This window comes from Stegastes partitus, unplaced genomic scaffold, assembly GCF_000690725.1.
Source record: "Stegastes partitus isolate 25-593 unplaced genomic scaffold, Stegastes_partitus-1.0.2 Scaffold830, whole genome shotgun sequence".
NCBI lineage: Eukaryota > Metazoa > Chordata > Actinopteri > Pomacentridae > Stegastes > Stegastes partitus.
In genome coordinates, this window is record NW_007578561.1 from 164,195 (window position 1) to 179,956 (window position 15,762).

General features: G+C 40.1%; 1 protein-coding gene across 1 annotated transcript in view; it reads right to left on the reverse strand.

Annotated features, from left to right (window-relative positions):
• The window catches only part of fgfrl1a (fibroblast growth factor receptor like 1a), a 76,710-nt gene that overhangs the window by 42,904 nt on the left and 18,044 nt on the right, over window positions 1–15,762 (reverse strand). The window contains exon 3 of the mRNA XM_008292763.1: window positions 2,193–2,465. Within this exon, the coding sequence (XP_008290985.1) occupies window positions 2,193–2,465 (273 nt within the window). The remainder of the gene's footprint in view (window positions 1–2,192; window positions 2,466–15,762) is intronic.

The following is a 15,762-nucleotide window of genomic DNA, read 5'->3' on the forward strand; positions in this document are numbered from 1 at the left end:
AAACAGTCTTATATCATCAAAATGTAACAATTAAAACTTTTTCCAAGAAAATAACCTCTTACTTTCTGAAAATGGCTTAGATGTGATTGCACTGTTTTCTCCATCCATCACCCACAGCTCGCTGCAGCTCTGGCACACAAGCTCATCTACAACTACCTGTAAAACTACTCAACTCAAGAAGAATGACACAGAAAGCTCCAACCTGGTAACTGAAAGGATGATTTTGTTTCACATGAAATCCTCTGTGATGTATGAAAGAACACCATATGGACATGTTGACAAGGTAAAAAACTTGATTTTCATCTGAGGTCTTTGAGAGAAATAACTTTTTAAACTGTCAGCTTGAGCATCAGCATTGAATCTAAATTTCACAAGAGGTTTTTCAGTATACTATAAACATCTACAATCATTAAGATACTAAAAAATATTGGCTGGTTATATCTGTATCGGAGCGTTTTACTCAAGCCTGTCTTTGAAGTGCCGACGCTGGGCAGAGGGCGATGCTTTAGTCAGATTCTCTGGAACGCTGTGCAGCCTTAATCTCCCTGTTGGCATCCACTCTACTGACTGAAACCTGACACACACACACACACACACACAGTGGCATGTGCACAAACACATGGAATGACGGACGCACACACAGCGGGGTGTGGAGATCCTCCGGCACACAGACCCAGACACACAAGTGGACAAACACAGAGGCTTGCATGTGTAAGTGTGCACTGACATACTGTCCTTCCAACAGGTATTTTGTTTACATGGATACGAGTTGAGGGAAGCGACTATTTGAGTCTCGTTATAAAAAACACACACCTGTATTTTAGAAGCAAGGCTGTCAGAGTCCACAGGGTCACACACTACAGCCACTACATGACAACTCACAGGCTGCACAACTTAGACAAAGATATGAAAATATGCACACCCAGACATCAACAAAAGATATAGCCTTCTGGGCACTGAGGCTCATTGTGCTGAAAAAAAAAGGAACAAGGAACAAGGCACAACAATGTCTCTTTTATATATTGAGATGCCCGCACAGACGTGACATCCCACACTGATGTAATGTCTTACAAACATCGCAAGAGCAAAAATACAAGCATCTACTTTAACAAATGCCTCATTCATACTTATACAGGAACACACAAGCACAACAATTGTGGTCACAAACACCCACACGAGCATGAAGACGCAGACAACAGCAGTGCTTCATTGTCTGTAGAACTACACAAGTTTGATTGCTGTATAATGGCCCCACCGGCTAATTATATCCTAACTCACAGAGCAGTCGTTAAGAGCAGGCAAGCATGAAAAATAACAAAGAAAAACAAAAAAAAAAGAAAAAGAATGAAGCCTGTGTAATGGAGATAGAAAGCTGTGACTACAGTAGATCAAATGCAGACTTGCACCAAGAACATAAAATACACAATTTCACACAACTTCAACCAATGATGCACAAAGTCTACGTGTATAAATCAAGACATTTGTACATTTATGCCGAGTTTGTCTGAAAAATGTCAGAGTGTGTAACATATGGGAGATCAAGCTGCATAAACACAGCTCTGTTATTATGTGTCAAGTCTATTAAAGTTTTTTTCTTCCATATAGTGCTTTTTTTACTCAGGTAAGAGTAACTCAAAGCACATACAATCAACTGTCAATTATTCATTCACACACATTCATTCTGGTGGTGGTAGCTACGATTGTAGCCTGACAGAGGTGTGGCTGCCATTCTGCGCCTATGGCCCCTCCGAACGCCACCTCAAGCAATCCATTCATACGCATTCACACCAGGCAAGGTGGGTGAAGTGTCTTGTCCAAGGACACAACGACCATGAAACAGGCTACAGAGCGAGAGAGATCGAACCGCCGACCTTCTGATCATTGACCGATCCGCTCTACCACCTGAGCCACAGCCGCCCTAAGTGTCCTAAAGTGTTGCTTGATGCAGTTTATTCTACATTTGAAGAGTTCATTTGCAAAAACAGATAACTCCATCTTCACAAACCTTCAGAAAACCCGCTTTTCCATCGTCTACCTGAGACAATATCTCTGTTTTTGTCATGTCATTTCTACTGACTCAAATCCGCTCAACTTCAGTTTTTGTTTTTGCAAATGAACTCTTCATTTGTTGACTTCATTAAAATGTTTGCATTAGTGTCCTATGTATGTAAGAGTTTTCACAACACACTTACCTATTACAATGAGTGTGTAGTTGATGTTTACGCTGCCAAACCCATTGGTAGCCTTACAGATGTAAGTCCCTGCATCATCCACCTCCACTTCTTTAATACGTAGAGCGTGCTGTAACACCTTGAACCGTGTCCAGCCACTGTGGATGTTGCGGCCATCTTTGGTCCACATGATGAGGGGTGGGGGGTCGCCCTCCACCGGGCATGGCAGCTTCACAGTGCGACCCAGGCGGACGCTCTGACGATGGTTCACCCGCTCTGACACCCTGGGGGGACCTTGAGAGACGAACAAGAAAGACAGATTTACCACCGGTAGCAGTAAAGTCCAGCTGGTTTAATTTGGAAGAACAGGAAAGTTATTCTACATAATATCCCACGAGCAGTGTTTCCATATAATTGTCAAGCAAATTCGAAGCAAACTTTTGAAATGTTTTAAAGTATAAAAGAAAAACAGCGGATTACACTTGCTTCCATTAACGCTTTGGGGTGAATAAACTAGACTGCGTAGTGTCATCAGAAGTTGGCAGTATACGTAATGTTACAAAGGGCTATAATAAACAGAGGAGGAGAAGCCAGAAGCAAAACCAGCTGCTTGCCAACTGCTAAAAAACCCCAACGAAGAAGAAGAAACTTACAAAACTTTAGTAATCTACAAGAAAAAAAAATGGATAGAAGTCTATAGGAACCACTTTCAAAAGGAAAATGTGGAATTATCCTTTTACATCAGCTGATACTGTCCATGTTTTACACTGTTTAGTAACAAAGACAACAAAAAACTGGAAGCAGCTAATTAGTACTCGATACAGGCGACTTGTCATGAAATGAAAAATGACCTTAAGCGTAAGAACTTCTTTTCACAAGTGGGCAAGTTTTTGTCCATAAACTTTTTCTAATGCAATTCTTCAAAATGCGTGTGAAAATATGTTTTGAAAACAGAGCTACTGTTTGACTAAAGAGTGAAGACTGTTCCCTCAAGATGCCATTTTGAACCCTACTGGCAAAGATATAAAACCTTACATAACATAATCTTACCTAGAGATACTGGTTATCTTTGCTTTTCATTTCAGATAGCCTGTTTTCAGGTTCAGCTTTTATTTGTGATGTTCCTTTTTCATGCTTATTAACTTTGCATTTGGGGAAAACCTGGAAAAACAAGTCAACTCTGACTTGAGACTCAACAGTCGCTTACATCACGACAAACAAAAAAATTCAGAGTAAACCCTGTGACCAGAAGAGCACATGTGAAACTTCACTATTCTATACAAAATTTCTTATGTTAGATTTTAGAAATGTGTCACCAGTGCAAAATGTATGGTTTCCTTACATATGGTAAGCAGCTAACCCATGAAGCATTTTGGGATGCATCAAGAGATGTAGGGTTAAGATAAAGATGACCTTTTGTAATGTGTGTCGTGACTTAACCAACATCTCCAAGTTCACAGTGACACATATTCACTTTTAGTATTCCCGCAAAAAATCACAAAATGTTTCTTTATGCTTTCGTAACATCCTAATGTCTTGACTAAAACGCTGCCATTTTGACACGGCCAACAACAGCATCCCCCGGGAGCAAACACAAAGCCAAGCAGTAGGTTTAATCTTAGCTGGAAAGCCGTGCTGACATAAAATCAGGTGTGACCTTGACCGCTCAGTAGCTGGTCTACTATGAAACAGCACACTAGAAAAACAAAGAGGGTGGAAAAGGAGCCTGACTGAACTGGAAAGGTGGGAGGAAATGATGGAAAGAAGTGGGGGTGATGGAGAGAACAAATAGAGATGAGGAGGGGGGGAGAGAGAGAGAGGAAGGAGGGAGGGAACGTAAGAGGAGAAGCAAGGGGGAAATGAAGGGAATAAGGGAGGATGGAATTTAAGGGAGTAGAGGAAGGGAATGAAATATGGCCCAATAGGAGAGGCATACAAAGAAAGACAAACAGGAAGATCGAGTGGTGGAAGCAGGAGGGGTGGAGGAGTCAGCAAGGTTCAGCGCAGACTGTACATCTCTGTTTGACCTTTCAAATCTCCTTTAAGGTTAAAACAATACTCTCCAAAAAAAGAAAAAAACACATAATAGGCCACCATGTAGCAAACAATGCCCTGACTAACAAGAGGCCATTGTAAGGAAATCCACCATAAAACAAGCCCTTCAGGTCATGTCCTGTAGATTAAACATTTTAAAGGAAGGACAAAAGGTGGTTCATGTTAACAATGTGGCTGATAGAGGCTTATCAAGCAGAATACATACGCACCCTGATACATGGTAGAAACATGCAAACATGGTCTGAAACGCAGCACAAACATTTGCTTAAATTATTACAACTTTTGTCTGATACTTGCTTGTCACACATTGTTTACGGAGACCTTTCATTTGTCCTTGTGAAAATGGTTTATTAAGTGCTGTAGAGGTCACCTATTGTATATTGGTCGGCTTCTGATAGCGTTTTAAGTTTTTTTTTTGGATTGTGTCTGTTGTGTTAAGTGCAATAAAAAGTGGCGTTGCTTTACAAGACAAAAACAATTTCACCAAAGGGACATATAGAAGTATTACTTATTTGATTAAAAGTTGCATTCCAGTTTATTAAAACATCTGCATTTATTTCTGTCAGTTGCGTCTTTGCACAAAAGTAATTGTTGAGACATAGGAATGTGGTAAAATTGCTATAATGAAGTCCAATGACGCACATTCCAAGTTACAGAGTTACAGACGATCTAAATCACTTCATGTGGAGGGAAACCAATATTTGAGTACTCCTGAAATGTTAGTAATAATGCCTCATTTTCCACACTGACATGTAAAAATGATGGGCAATAAAAATACAATGCTGTAATAGACCAGAAGTATCTTCAAAAGGTCTTTCTCCAGAAAAATCCAGTAAGAGTTCAGTTGCATTTGCCTGTAAGTATTTATGTTATAACTGGCATGAGCAATAGCCACCATGATTAACATAAAAGAGTTGGGGGACGTAGGACATGACCATGATGAAGCAGAGTACAAATTAGGCTGAAAAGGTGAGAACATATAAAACTAGGGGAACACTTATGGCAGATTGTAGTTTGTGCAGTAATGATGGGCTGTTGTTTTAACAGGGGAGCAGTAGGTGGACACAATGATGGATGGATGGAAGTGAAACGTGTGAAAAAGGCATTAGTCACACGGAGGCATTCACAGGAGCCTCTCCTCCTCTCTCCTCCCTCCATCCTCATTTCTGGTATACAAAGCTGTATGGCTTTCTCATCAGGGGCCCAACAGCTCACTCTTTCTCCTTTTCCAGCCTGTTTGTTTTCTTTCCTGGTTACCTGCATGGATATGTCTGGTTCCATTTGAACTACTTCCTTATTTCATATACACATGCATGTTCTGTCTCTATACCTATTTATTTCTGTCCATTTCTTCTTCTCGTCTATTTCTCGAGCAGATTGAAATCGTATTTTCCAGGACTCGTAGTGCTCCCCTGGTACCTTTTTTCTTCCCTACCCTGAGCTCCATTCTTCTACTACCACCTCCAATCCTGACTTTTTCCAAGCAATGACTCTTTTCTCCTTTCTCCGCCTGTCTCTCTTTTGCTCTCACTTTTCCTCTTTCATCACAGTCATTCACACCATCCTCTTTGTCCACAGCAGAATCTCTTCCTTTCTCTCAGGAGTGATTTACTGTTCTCCTGCCATTTTCAGATCTGCGCACACACACACACACAACTTCCCCAATTTCTTCCCCAGAGGATCACAGGAGCAGGACCTCTAACTGAACCTCTCCATTTTCAACAGTTAACCTCTCCTACATCTTTCTCCTCCACCTCCCTTTTATCCTCCTTCCTCCCTCTCCCCCCAATGAAGGGAACACATGAGCAGCGCCCCCTTTGCCTCCTCCTCCTCCTCCTCAGCCTCCTCCTACGAGGTCCATGACCGAAGTAGAGTCTTTTTAAATCTGTCTCTTGGGGGTGAAACTGAAGCGAATAAAAAATCTATTCTTCTCATTCACGAGACACAGGGTCAGCATGTGTGTATCTTTATGTATTTCTACACATGCGAGGCTTCAATTGAACATATGTGCAGCTGAATGGTAGTTTATAGAGGAAAGCGGCTGCACATACCGTAGAATAAATATTGTAATATGTCTTAAAACACAGCCACATCTTCATCTAAGTTACAGTCGTGAACAAATTCAAACTGCTTTTGAGAATAACACACAAATCTTGTTCATACAGAACACATCACTCAAACTTTCAGTTTGGAAAAAGTATGTGAACCCCAATATAATGACATCAACAAAAGCTAACTAGAATCAGGAGTTGGCATACTTCAAGTCCAAGTCCAATCAATGAGACAAGATTGAAAGTCTGGGTTAGAAATGCTGATATAAAAAAAAGACTCCAACAGTTGGAGAAGCATCAACCGATGAGAACCATGCCTTGAAAAGAAGAGATCCCAGAAGACGTATGACCAAAAGTATTTGATAAAGCTAGAAAAAAGGCAATCTCAAAGATTCTAGACATTCATAAGTCCAAAGTTAGACAGATTGAGTATAAATGAAGATTTATTGCTGTAATCTACTCGCTCTAGAAGTGGGTACCCAGCTGAGATGATTTAAGGTTCAGTGTAGAGTGTTCAATGAGGTAAAAAAGCTGGTTTTCTCAAAAGTTACATCACTGTGAACCAGAAATTTCAGCTGGAAAAATGCTTTGTGGTCTGATGAGACTAACATTTATTAGTTTGGCAAAAATATGCGACACGACTTTGGTGTAAAAAGGCTTCAGCATATGACTGTGAAGATACCGTCCTGGACAGCTTCCAATCATTGACAGAATTGAATTACCAAATTTAGAAGGGTACCACCTTATAGCATCATGTCGAGTTGCTGTCGCATAATGACCCAAAACAATTAAGCATATTTACTACAAAATGCTTTCAAACTAAATAATTCTGCTTTTAGGAGTGGCCCAGTCCCATGAAACACCTTAACCCAAAAGCATTGCGGTAAAACTACCTCAAATATAGCTGTGCTGACAGAGTTCTGTTGGGAATAATATACAAAGTGGCTCCTGAACTTTGTGCAGCTACCAGAAAGGCGTGCTACTGCTGCCAGAGGAGGTTTGACCAGTTCCTACATTTACATTATATTTAAGGGATCACTTACTTCTTCCACCAGCACTGCAAACGTTTCATGGGTTTGTTCAATAATTCCATGAAAGTTTGTGTCTGGTTGTGTGTAGCTTAGTTTAAACATATTGTTTTACTCTATACTTATGACACAGATGAAGAACTAATTAATCAAAGAAAAGCTGGCTATCTGAAAGAGTTTACAAAGTTTTTTTTTTTGACAACGTATATAGTCAAATTAAACTAATTATGTGTCTCTGAGTGTTTGAGCATCCCTGCGATGTATGTGTGCGTGCATGTGTGTGGGAGCAAAGAAAATTGCAGGGCTTTAAGATGTCTGTTTAGTGCATTTGGGCTTATAGTGCTCCCTTGCCCACAACTGACGTCCCACGACAATCTAAAGCACCTTGAAGATAGTTTATCTGCCCCCACACGCACACAAAGACACATATGCACAGCCTCCCTCTCTTTCCTTTTATACAGCAGGGAGTATGTAAATAGGTTGGACATGCATGTCTGGTATTCTGCAGCCTAACAACAGGAAAACACAGCCCACGTCAGACACACACAACACACAGAAACACAACCTTCCTGCTCAGAGCTGCACAAACTCTGCAAGGAGAAAGTCTGAAGGCCAAATACAGAAGAAATCAGTTCATACATTCTGTTCTTTTAGCAGCTACTCCCAAAACAACTTCTGCACTGTATCACGATTTAGCTTTCATTTAGAACAAATACTGAAGTAGACTTTCAAGTACATCAGTCTCACCATTTTCAGCTTTTACTACTCCAGAAAGAATCTGTAAATTTATCCTGGATTTATTTGTATTTGCTGGATGGTGCACAAGTGTCCAGTATCAACAGGAGACTGGGCTATTAAGAAGGTCTACAGCAGTATAGTTATCAGTTCTTTAGGAAGTCCTACCCTATGATCACCACAGACCTTATTTCCAAAAATATGGGAAATATTATCTACATTAAAAACAAACACTTCTTGTACTTTAAAATGAATTACCATTAGAAAGAAAAAAATGGGGGCCTCAAATATACAATATATAAGTTGAACTAAATACTTTATAGTATACAGGAAATACTTCAGAGCTCATTCTTGACTTCAGGAATGGCAGCCAACAAAACTACCCCAACCCAAGGTCAACTGAATAGCTCCAGCCCCTCCAACCAGATCACACTTTCCTCATCAGTGCATTGAGTTTGTTCAGTTGTCATGCATCTCTTTACGTGCAAATGATTTCTTTCATAACACTTTGTGAGCGTGAATCATAAAAGCTGCTGGACAGATCCACCTCTATGACAAGTCAGGAAACTGCTTAGTCGTGTTGAAAGATTTAGTCAAACTATTTTACAATGGTTTCTTATGGTCTATTCCGATCTAGTTTACCCCAAGATGGCATGGCCTCGCTCATCCAGTTCAGGTGAGTGGATTGAAGTTCCTCTCCTGACACGGATTTAAATACAAACTCATCTGTGATCAGAATTACACATTTAGATGTGTTTTTTCAACTCTCCACTGAACCCAATACTGACCTGCAGCTCGAGCCGCCTACACACCTTTGATTCAACTCAAACAATCTGCACTACACAATGGTAAATTGTAATGTTGAAGTAATTCAGCCTGACTCAGCCACTACATGGACCCTTTGTTTTTCTTATGATTTCTTCGAGCATCTGGCTTAGCTTAATCTAGTCAACTCTTATGTGGTTTAATATTCTTCATATACTGTTTAGTAGTTCAGTCCACCATGGCAAAAAACGATTCAGTGACATTTTCCTGATTTGGTCTTGTCTACATTAACCTGCTGTCAGCTCCAATTACATAGATTCTTAAAAGAAATAAGGCAAATGGCTACTCACAAGTACATGCAGAATATACAGAATGCTTTCTTGATGTGACCTGCAAATACTAGCAGTATACCTGGATTTTCTAACATTAGCAGATACAACCCAGTAGTGTATTAACTCAGCTTTAGTGTTTTCTTTGGTTCTCTATTCTACATTCTTCTAAGAAATTCAAAGATCATTGCCAACACAGTGCAGTTTGTTCAAATCATACTCACTAATGGCTTTCACAGGCATGTCCGTGAGTAAAACAAAAAACAATACCATAGCTCACTGACAAAGCGGGGTTTGTAACATATTTTAAACAAGAGGGGGAACTGCAAATGCCAACTCGCTTTCACAATGACACAAGTGAGGTTTCTTGCAAGCAGTTGAAGTCTCCAAACACGTCATTTTTGTAATTGCTGAAAAAATACTTGCTAATTTGGTCTTTTTTGTGTGTGTGTGTGTGTGTGTGTTGCATATTTTGGCAGTGTGCGATGGCTGGGACTGCCCTTTATGTTTTGGCTCGAGAGTTTGGTCTTTTAACGCTCTTAACGTTCCACTGGTCTTTGAGTCAGATGGGTCTGCAGAGTCCAACACAACGTTGTTGTTGGCAGGGAAGTGAGACTGGGGCGAGAGGGGAGAGCCGAGGAATGCTTTTGATGGAGAGCTCCTAACAGCGGGACACAGCGTTGATGTACTGCGCAAGGTAGAGGTGTGTGTGAGTGTCGGTGTGTTTCTCAAAAGTTTGGAACGCTGGAAGACAACTGGGTTCTCAAGAGTTCTTGTTGTTATTGGATCGGTTGTAAAAGTCACATCTTTACTTCTAACTTGTACTTTTAACAAAACTCAGTCCATAAAGCGGGCACACCGTTTATCCTTCCACAGTGAACTTTAGTGAAAATTTGTGTGCGTGCTGCTCAAATTACCTAAATACCCACAAGTCTGCTATTAACATAATGCTTTTTGTGAAACCCTGTATTCCCCTGCTGTTACTTTTGTATGTGAATCATCTTTATATGAAACCTGTTATCATGCCCATACTCTCAAAACTCACTATGAGCTGCCTATAAGCTGGACTGGTTGTTGCACAAGGCCACTTAAGGCCGCAGAACCAGAAACGACACATAAAAAGCTGTCTGGGATCTCAATCTTTCCTCGTCTTTCGATGACATACAAACTCTCAAATGCAAACTTGATTGCCTGAGGTGACAGAGGCAGCGTGATGGGTGCACATTAAGTTGTCTTCTGCAGGTACAGACACACACACACACACACACACACACACAGACATACACACACCACACACCACACACACACTGGAGATACAGAGCCACTTTCTCATTCTGACCCAGTCACTTCCATCCCATCAGTAGGTCAAATGCTGCTTGTTACTCCATCCTGACAGCTAACACTGGGCCTGAGGCTGGTACAAATCCAAAGGGCTGCATGACACGCATACACGCACATCCACACATAAAACCCAAGGCCTACATTTCTCTCTCTCACACACACACACACACACACTCAAAAGAAAAACACACAGCGGCCAGAAAAACTTTGAGGAATCTGCTGAGTGGTTGGTTCAGCAACCCGATCCTCTCAGCGACTCACACCATTGGCTTTCGGAGAGCACACATACACAAACACACGCAGCCACACACACAAAAAGGTGTCAACATTGTGTAATCCCTTTTTCATTTCGCTTTGATCAGATATTTTATGGCTTGATTGACCTTTCCGAGAAATGTGATTTTTTTTTTTTCCCTCCAACTTGCTCTTACTTTTTCTTACTCTCTCCATCTTCACCCCTCTCTTTGTGCTCTTTTCACTACAGCTTTCGTAATAGCTGGTTATATTGTTCCAGCTTTCCTCTCTGTCTGCTGCACCTGTCGGCTTTTCCCTGCAGGAAAAACCCTCCACAATCAAAATTAAGAAGTATGAGTCAAGGCTGTTATTTAGAAGAAACTTACCAAACAAGTTGCTCTGTTACAAACCCAATGGGAAAACCTCCCCTTAAAGACTACGTCTAACCTCATGTAGAAAGAACAATTCACACATATAGACAGTATCTTAAATGACGCCCAAAATTTGAAAAATGGTCTAAAATTACCACATAATCACAGTGTTCCTTCCAAAAACAAAGATCACAGTTCAAATTTCATGTAAATGTTCTGAAACCAGCAAGGCAAGGTGCGAAATCTACCGCAAATCTTTCCCTCTTTTTCAGTTTATACTCAGAAACATCAATACATTTTCTGAAGCCCTGGCTTTAAAAAGATATGAATCATTTTTAATGACACGCCCCACCCAAGTGAATACAGGAGAGAAGATTTATGAAAGCAATTAGTTTACTTAACGAGGACTGACGATGAAGGTGAAATGAGATCACGTTTTCTCTTTGAAATCTCATTTTACGTTTATACAGCTGTGGGAAAATTGCTGTCGATTTGTGGTTTAACAAACTACTAAGACTGTCACTCTTTATATATCTCATTGGTGCAGCTATTCACAACCTAAAGCTAGCGTGTAGCTACTAAACCCTATGCATTTCAATGAACACTGCTCACAAGGCCCTCTAAAAAGAAGACTTGTTTTTGGGTCATATTTTCATGTATCATTAAATGGCCCGGTCTGATACCATTACAATCGCTTAGCTCATGACTATAAACTCATTATCTCTCATGGGAAAATAGTAACCACGCTAAAAATGCCATTTCTCAGCTGCAGTGTAAATTCAGTAATTTCATGGGAAGCATACTCGTAACTTTTTGCCAGGAAAATGTACTCCATAAGCATCCTTAATTAAGATTTGTGATGACATCGGTTAATTGCTTACTGATCAATTGATAATTTAACTAAAAAATATATTAACCCACAAGACTGAAGACAAAAGATAGTTTAACTGTCAGAGAATGTATTATAAATGTGCTGTAGTATGTGGTCACACCACCAGGTGGAGCCTTTGTTTCCCAAGAGCACACCTGAAGTTACAGGTGTGTTTGCTGACCACCTGTAAGAATCGCATAAAGCAAGCCCATCTTCCTGCTGCCTAACTGCAGACTGTGGTAGTTGTGTTGAGGAGCAGCATCAACTTGTAAAGAGGTGTTTGGTGAAAATCCGTTTTGGCTCGCCACCAGAGGATTACATTATGCCAAACTAGGATTCTCAAATGCTAAAATCATATGCTTCCAACAACAATCACACTTCAGTGAGGAAGTGTAGTAACAATGCTCGGCTCTAATTATAAATACATTCAAGTGGTGGCAGTAAATACTGACAGATTTCCTAGACTAATATTGTTTCTGAGACAGTATTTGTGGACATCTTTTCCAGCTGAGCAGCTGTTTTCAGCAGCTGGACTAACATTAACTACAGAACAAGCAACTCCACCGTGTAAATCAGGTGGATTATTTAAACCGCTATGAAGAGATTAACTATGTTACAGGTTATTTACTGTGACAGACCTCAGTTCATTTGTTTGGTTTAATACTTAAGATTTTGTTGGGCAAAATGTTGTAGCAATTTTAAATTATGGCATTATTTTTTCTTTGTTTAATTTATAATTCAAGGACTTTTATCCGTTCTTCAAATTCCTAATGTAGCTGAACTGATTTATGGCGAAAATAAGTGTCCGTGGTTTAAAACTGTTTGATCCGCAAATGGAAAAACATCCACGGTACTTTATTCATTTAATGTTTAATTGATTGTATATTGTTCATACAGCCAAAGGTTAAGTTGCTTAAAATTGCATCCCTAATTAAGAGTAATAAAGTGTGTTTATTAAAAACTGGTTACAAAAAGAAACTCATTCATCACATTTGTTTGTGTCTGGAGGGAGAATAAAGCCGAGAAATTCACTTTTATAAAGACCAAGGTCTGTGTTTCTAACAAAGTCACGCTTAAATGCATTTTTGAAATTCAAAAGTCAAATTCATAACAAGTGTCAATATAAACTGTGAAACTGCAGTCGGTTCATGTGTAAACACTGCAGTAATTTCATCTCATAAAGGAAAGACAGAAGATATTGGAACACGGGAAAAGCGGGAATGAGGCTTTTGGAAGAAACCGTTACAGGGAACATAAAGTTCTGCAAACCACGAAAAACCTGAGGGCAGTTTAAACCTACAGCATTCTTCTAAAGCTTATAAAGGGCTTTATGAAAACCACATCATGCACAGTATGCACTTGTGTGGGTGTGTGTGTGTGTAGCAGCACCGTGGGCCCATTATATACAGTACAGTAAGGGAGGAAGTAGTGTGTGTGAAAGACAAGAAGTGCACGCACCTCGGCAGAGAGTTAAGGGATGAAGTCAGGAAGGGATAGAGAGAGGAATTAATCCACATAAACAACTACCTGCTACATTTGAGGATTTACTGCTAAACTGCAGACTGGACAAGGAACTGACATTTTAATGACTACCTTGGATAAAAACTGTAACAGAATATACTTTGCTTGGTATAACCTTTTATTACATTCGTATCCTGTGAGACAAAAAAAAAAAAAAAAGAGAAAAGAGTGACAGAGGTGGAGACATCCGTTCAAAACCTGCAGTCATGAAAACCGATCAGGTAGCTTCTCATAAATGAAGACAAAAAATATTGTTTTTCTGTGTCTTCTGTGTTTCACAGACAGAGATGAAAAGAAGATTTAACCCGGTTTGACAGTGGCCATATTTAAACATCACACGTGTCTCCTGAGTGTCTCCAAAACATCCATCTCACGCGATGAGGTTTGCTTTACATTCGAGGTCAAGCCATTTAGACAGATTCTTTATCTCAACTCCAGACAGCAAATTATATACGTAGCGATAAAGTGAGAGCTGCCGGTTTACACATATTTTTCAGCTGAGGACGTATGAACCTCTGCAAGCTTTAGCATGAGGTTGTTCAAATCCAATATCATGTCTGGCAAAACTAAGACTACAGCATCCAGGGAATTTTAGATCATTGCCTAACAACTCATTGATCAAGAAGTAAGGAACAAAAGTGAAAGAATATGAGAAATGTGAGCAAGAAAAAGAGTACGCAGGGCCGAAAGTAGATCAAAGGCCACAAGTACTATTCCAGTACAGTGCGTGTTAGTGAGTGACCGTGTGCATCATTCCTGGCTGGTCAGCGTATGGAGGCTGGGGACTGGGTTACATTTTAGTGCAAAGTAAGACCTGACACAGACAGGGAGCAGACACTCTGATCCAGAGCCAGCTACCGAGAAGCATCACATTCATCTTTAATCAAGGGAAAAAATAAAAAAGTTTCCATAAATTAAGCAGCAATGTAAGATACACAAAAAAGTATATGGTTCGGAGGTTGCAGACATCAAAATTGGAGGTGCTTTAGTGCTACTGAGAATCACAAACTGCCTATCTCATGCAATGTATATATTTCTGACTGTTGTTAACAGCCTGAACCATAAGGAGTCTCTGGGCATTTTTGCTCCTGTCACATTTTTACGTACTGTGGTTTCATCCTTCGCAGCAATATAAAGTCCTGCATCTCTGCACAAATAGCATTACTATGACTAGAATTAATCTCTTTTGTTCAGTAAAACACAGTTATTATGCCATAAATCATAAAGAAGAGGACAACCAAAGTAAGGAGAACAAAAGTATAATTTCTTTTTATTTATTTACTTCACAAAAGTTGAAGATTAGACTTAGATTGCGACATTTTTCTGATGGAACTGCTCACCAAAAAAAAAAGACAACGTGCCTTTCAAAACACCTGCCAAGTTTTGAATTTAAGGTTGCACAGTACATTTTTTTCTAAGACAAGAGAAGCAGATATATAAACAAATTCACCATTTTACTGAAGAGAGTGACCTCTAAGAAACATTTGTTAGGCTGCAAAGTCTCTCCCCAAAACTGCAGCAGTGGCAGGTGTTGTGGTTGTATGTGAGGAATCTGAGGCTGGGGTCAATTTACTTATTCAGTCACTGTCAGGTTACAGTCACCAGCTGTGGACATAACTTAGCAAGGATCCAGTGAACCAGTCACCGACAAAGCGCAGTTTATATGCACACCTTCTGAGGTAAACGACTACACTTACCTACAGTCTACTAATCTCAACAGAATGACGATTGTAAATGACCGTCTGTAAGGTAAGTTTAATGTATGTGTACTCTATGTGTGCGTGTTTGTCTCGTGCCTCACCGATAAGGCAGGACATAGTTGGCTTAAGATAAGAAATAGTTAACACTCCTGAGTGCGTGCATGTGTGCGTGAAGCAAAGCAGTATCCTCGACCTGACGTTTATCAGCATTCTGGAGGCAGACACTGTTACTCATTAACAGCAGTGATAACGCACACAAACACAAGAACACACACAAGCACACACACAGTACCAGCACCTGCTGTAGTCTACCTCACTGATAAAGAGGTGGATATTTGCTGTGAGGGAGCCATCCATATTGACATAACACATATAAAGAAGGAGGAAGGGAGGCAGATTGTGAGAGAGGCCAGCTTTATAAATGTAATGAATGAATTTGGCTTCGTAGCAATTACATAACTCCAGATAAAGCTTGAAAGGGTTGTACACAAGTAGGTGACCCTGGAAGGCCAACACTGACAGACATTTGGTGGATTTAGTTTAAGTAATTTCATTAATTATCTTTAACACAGGGCTGCACTGTGGCTCGG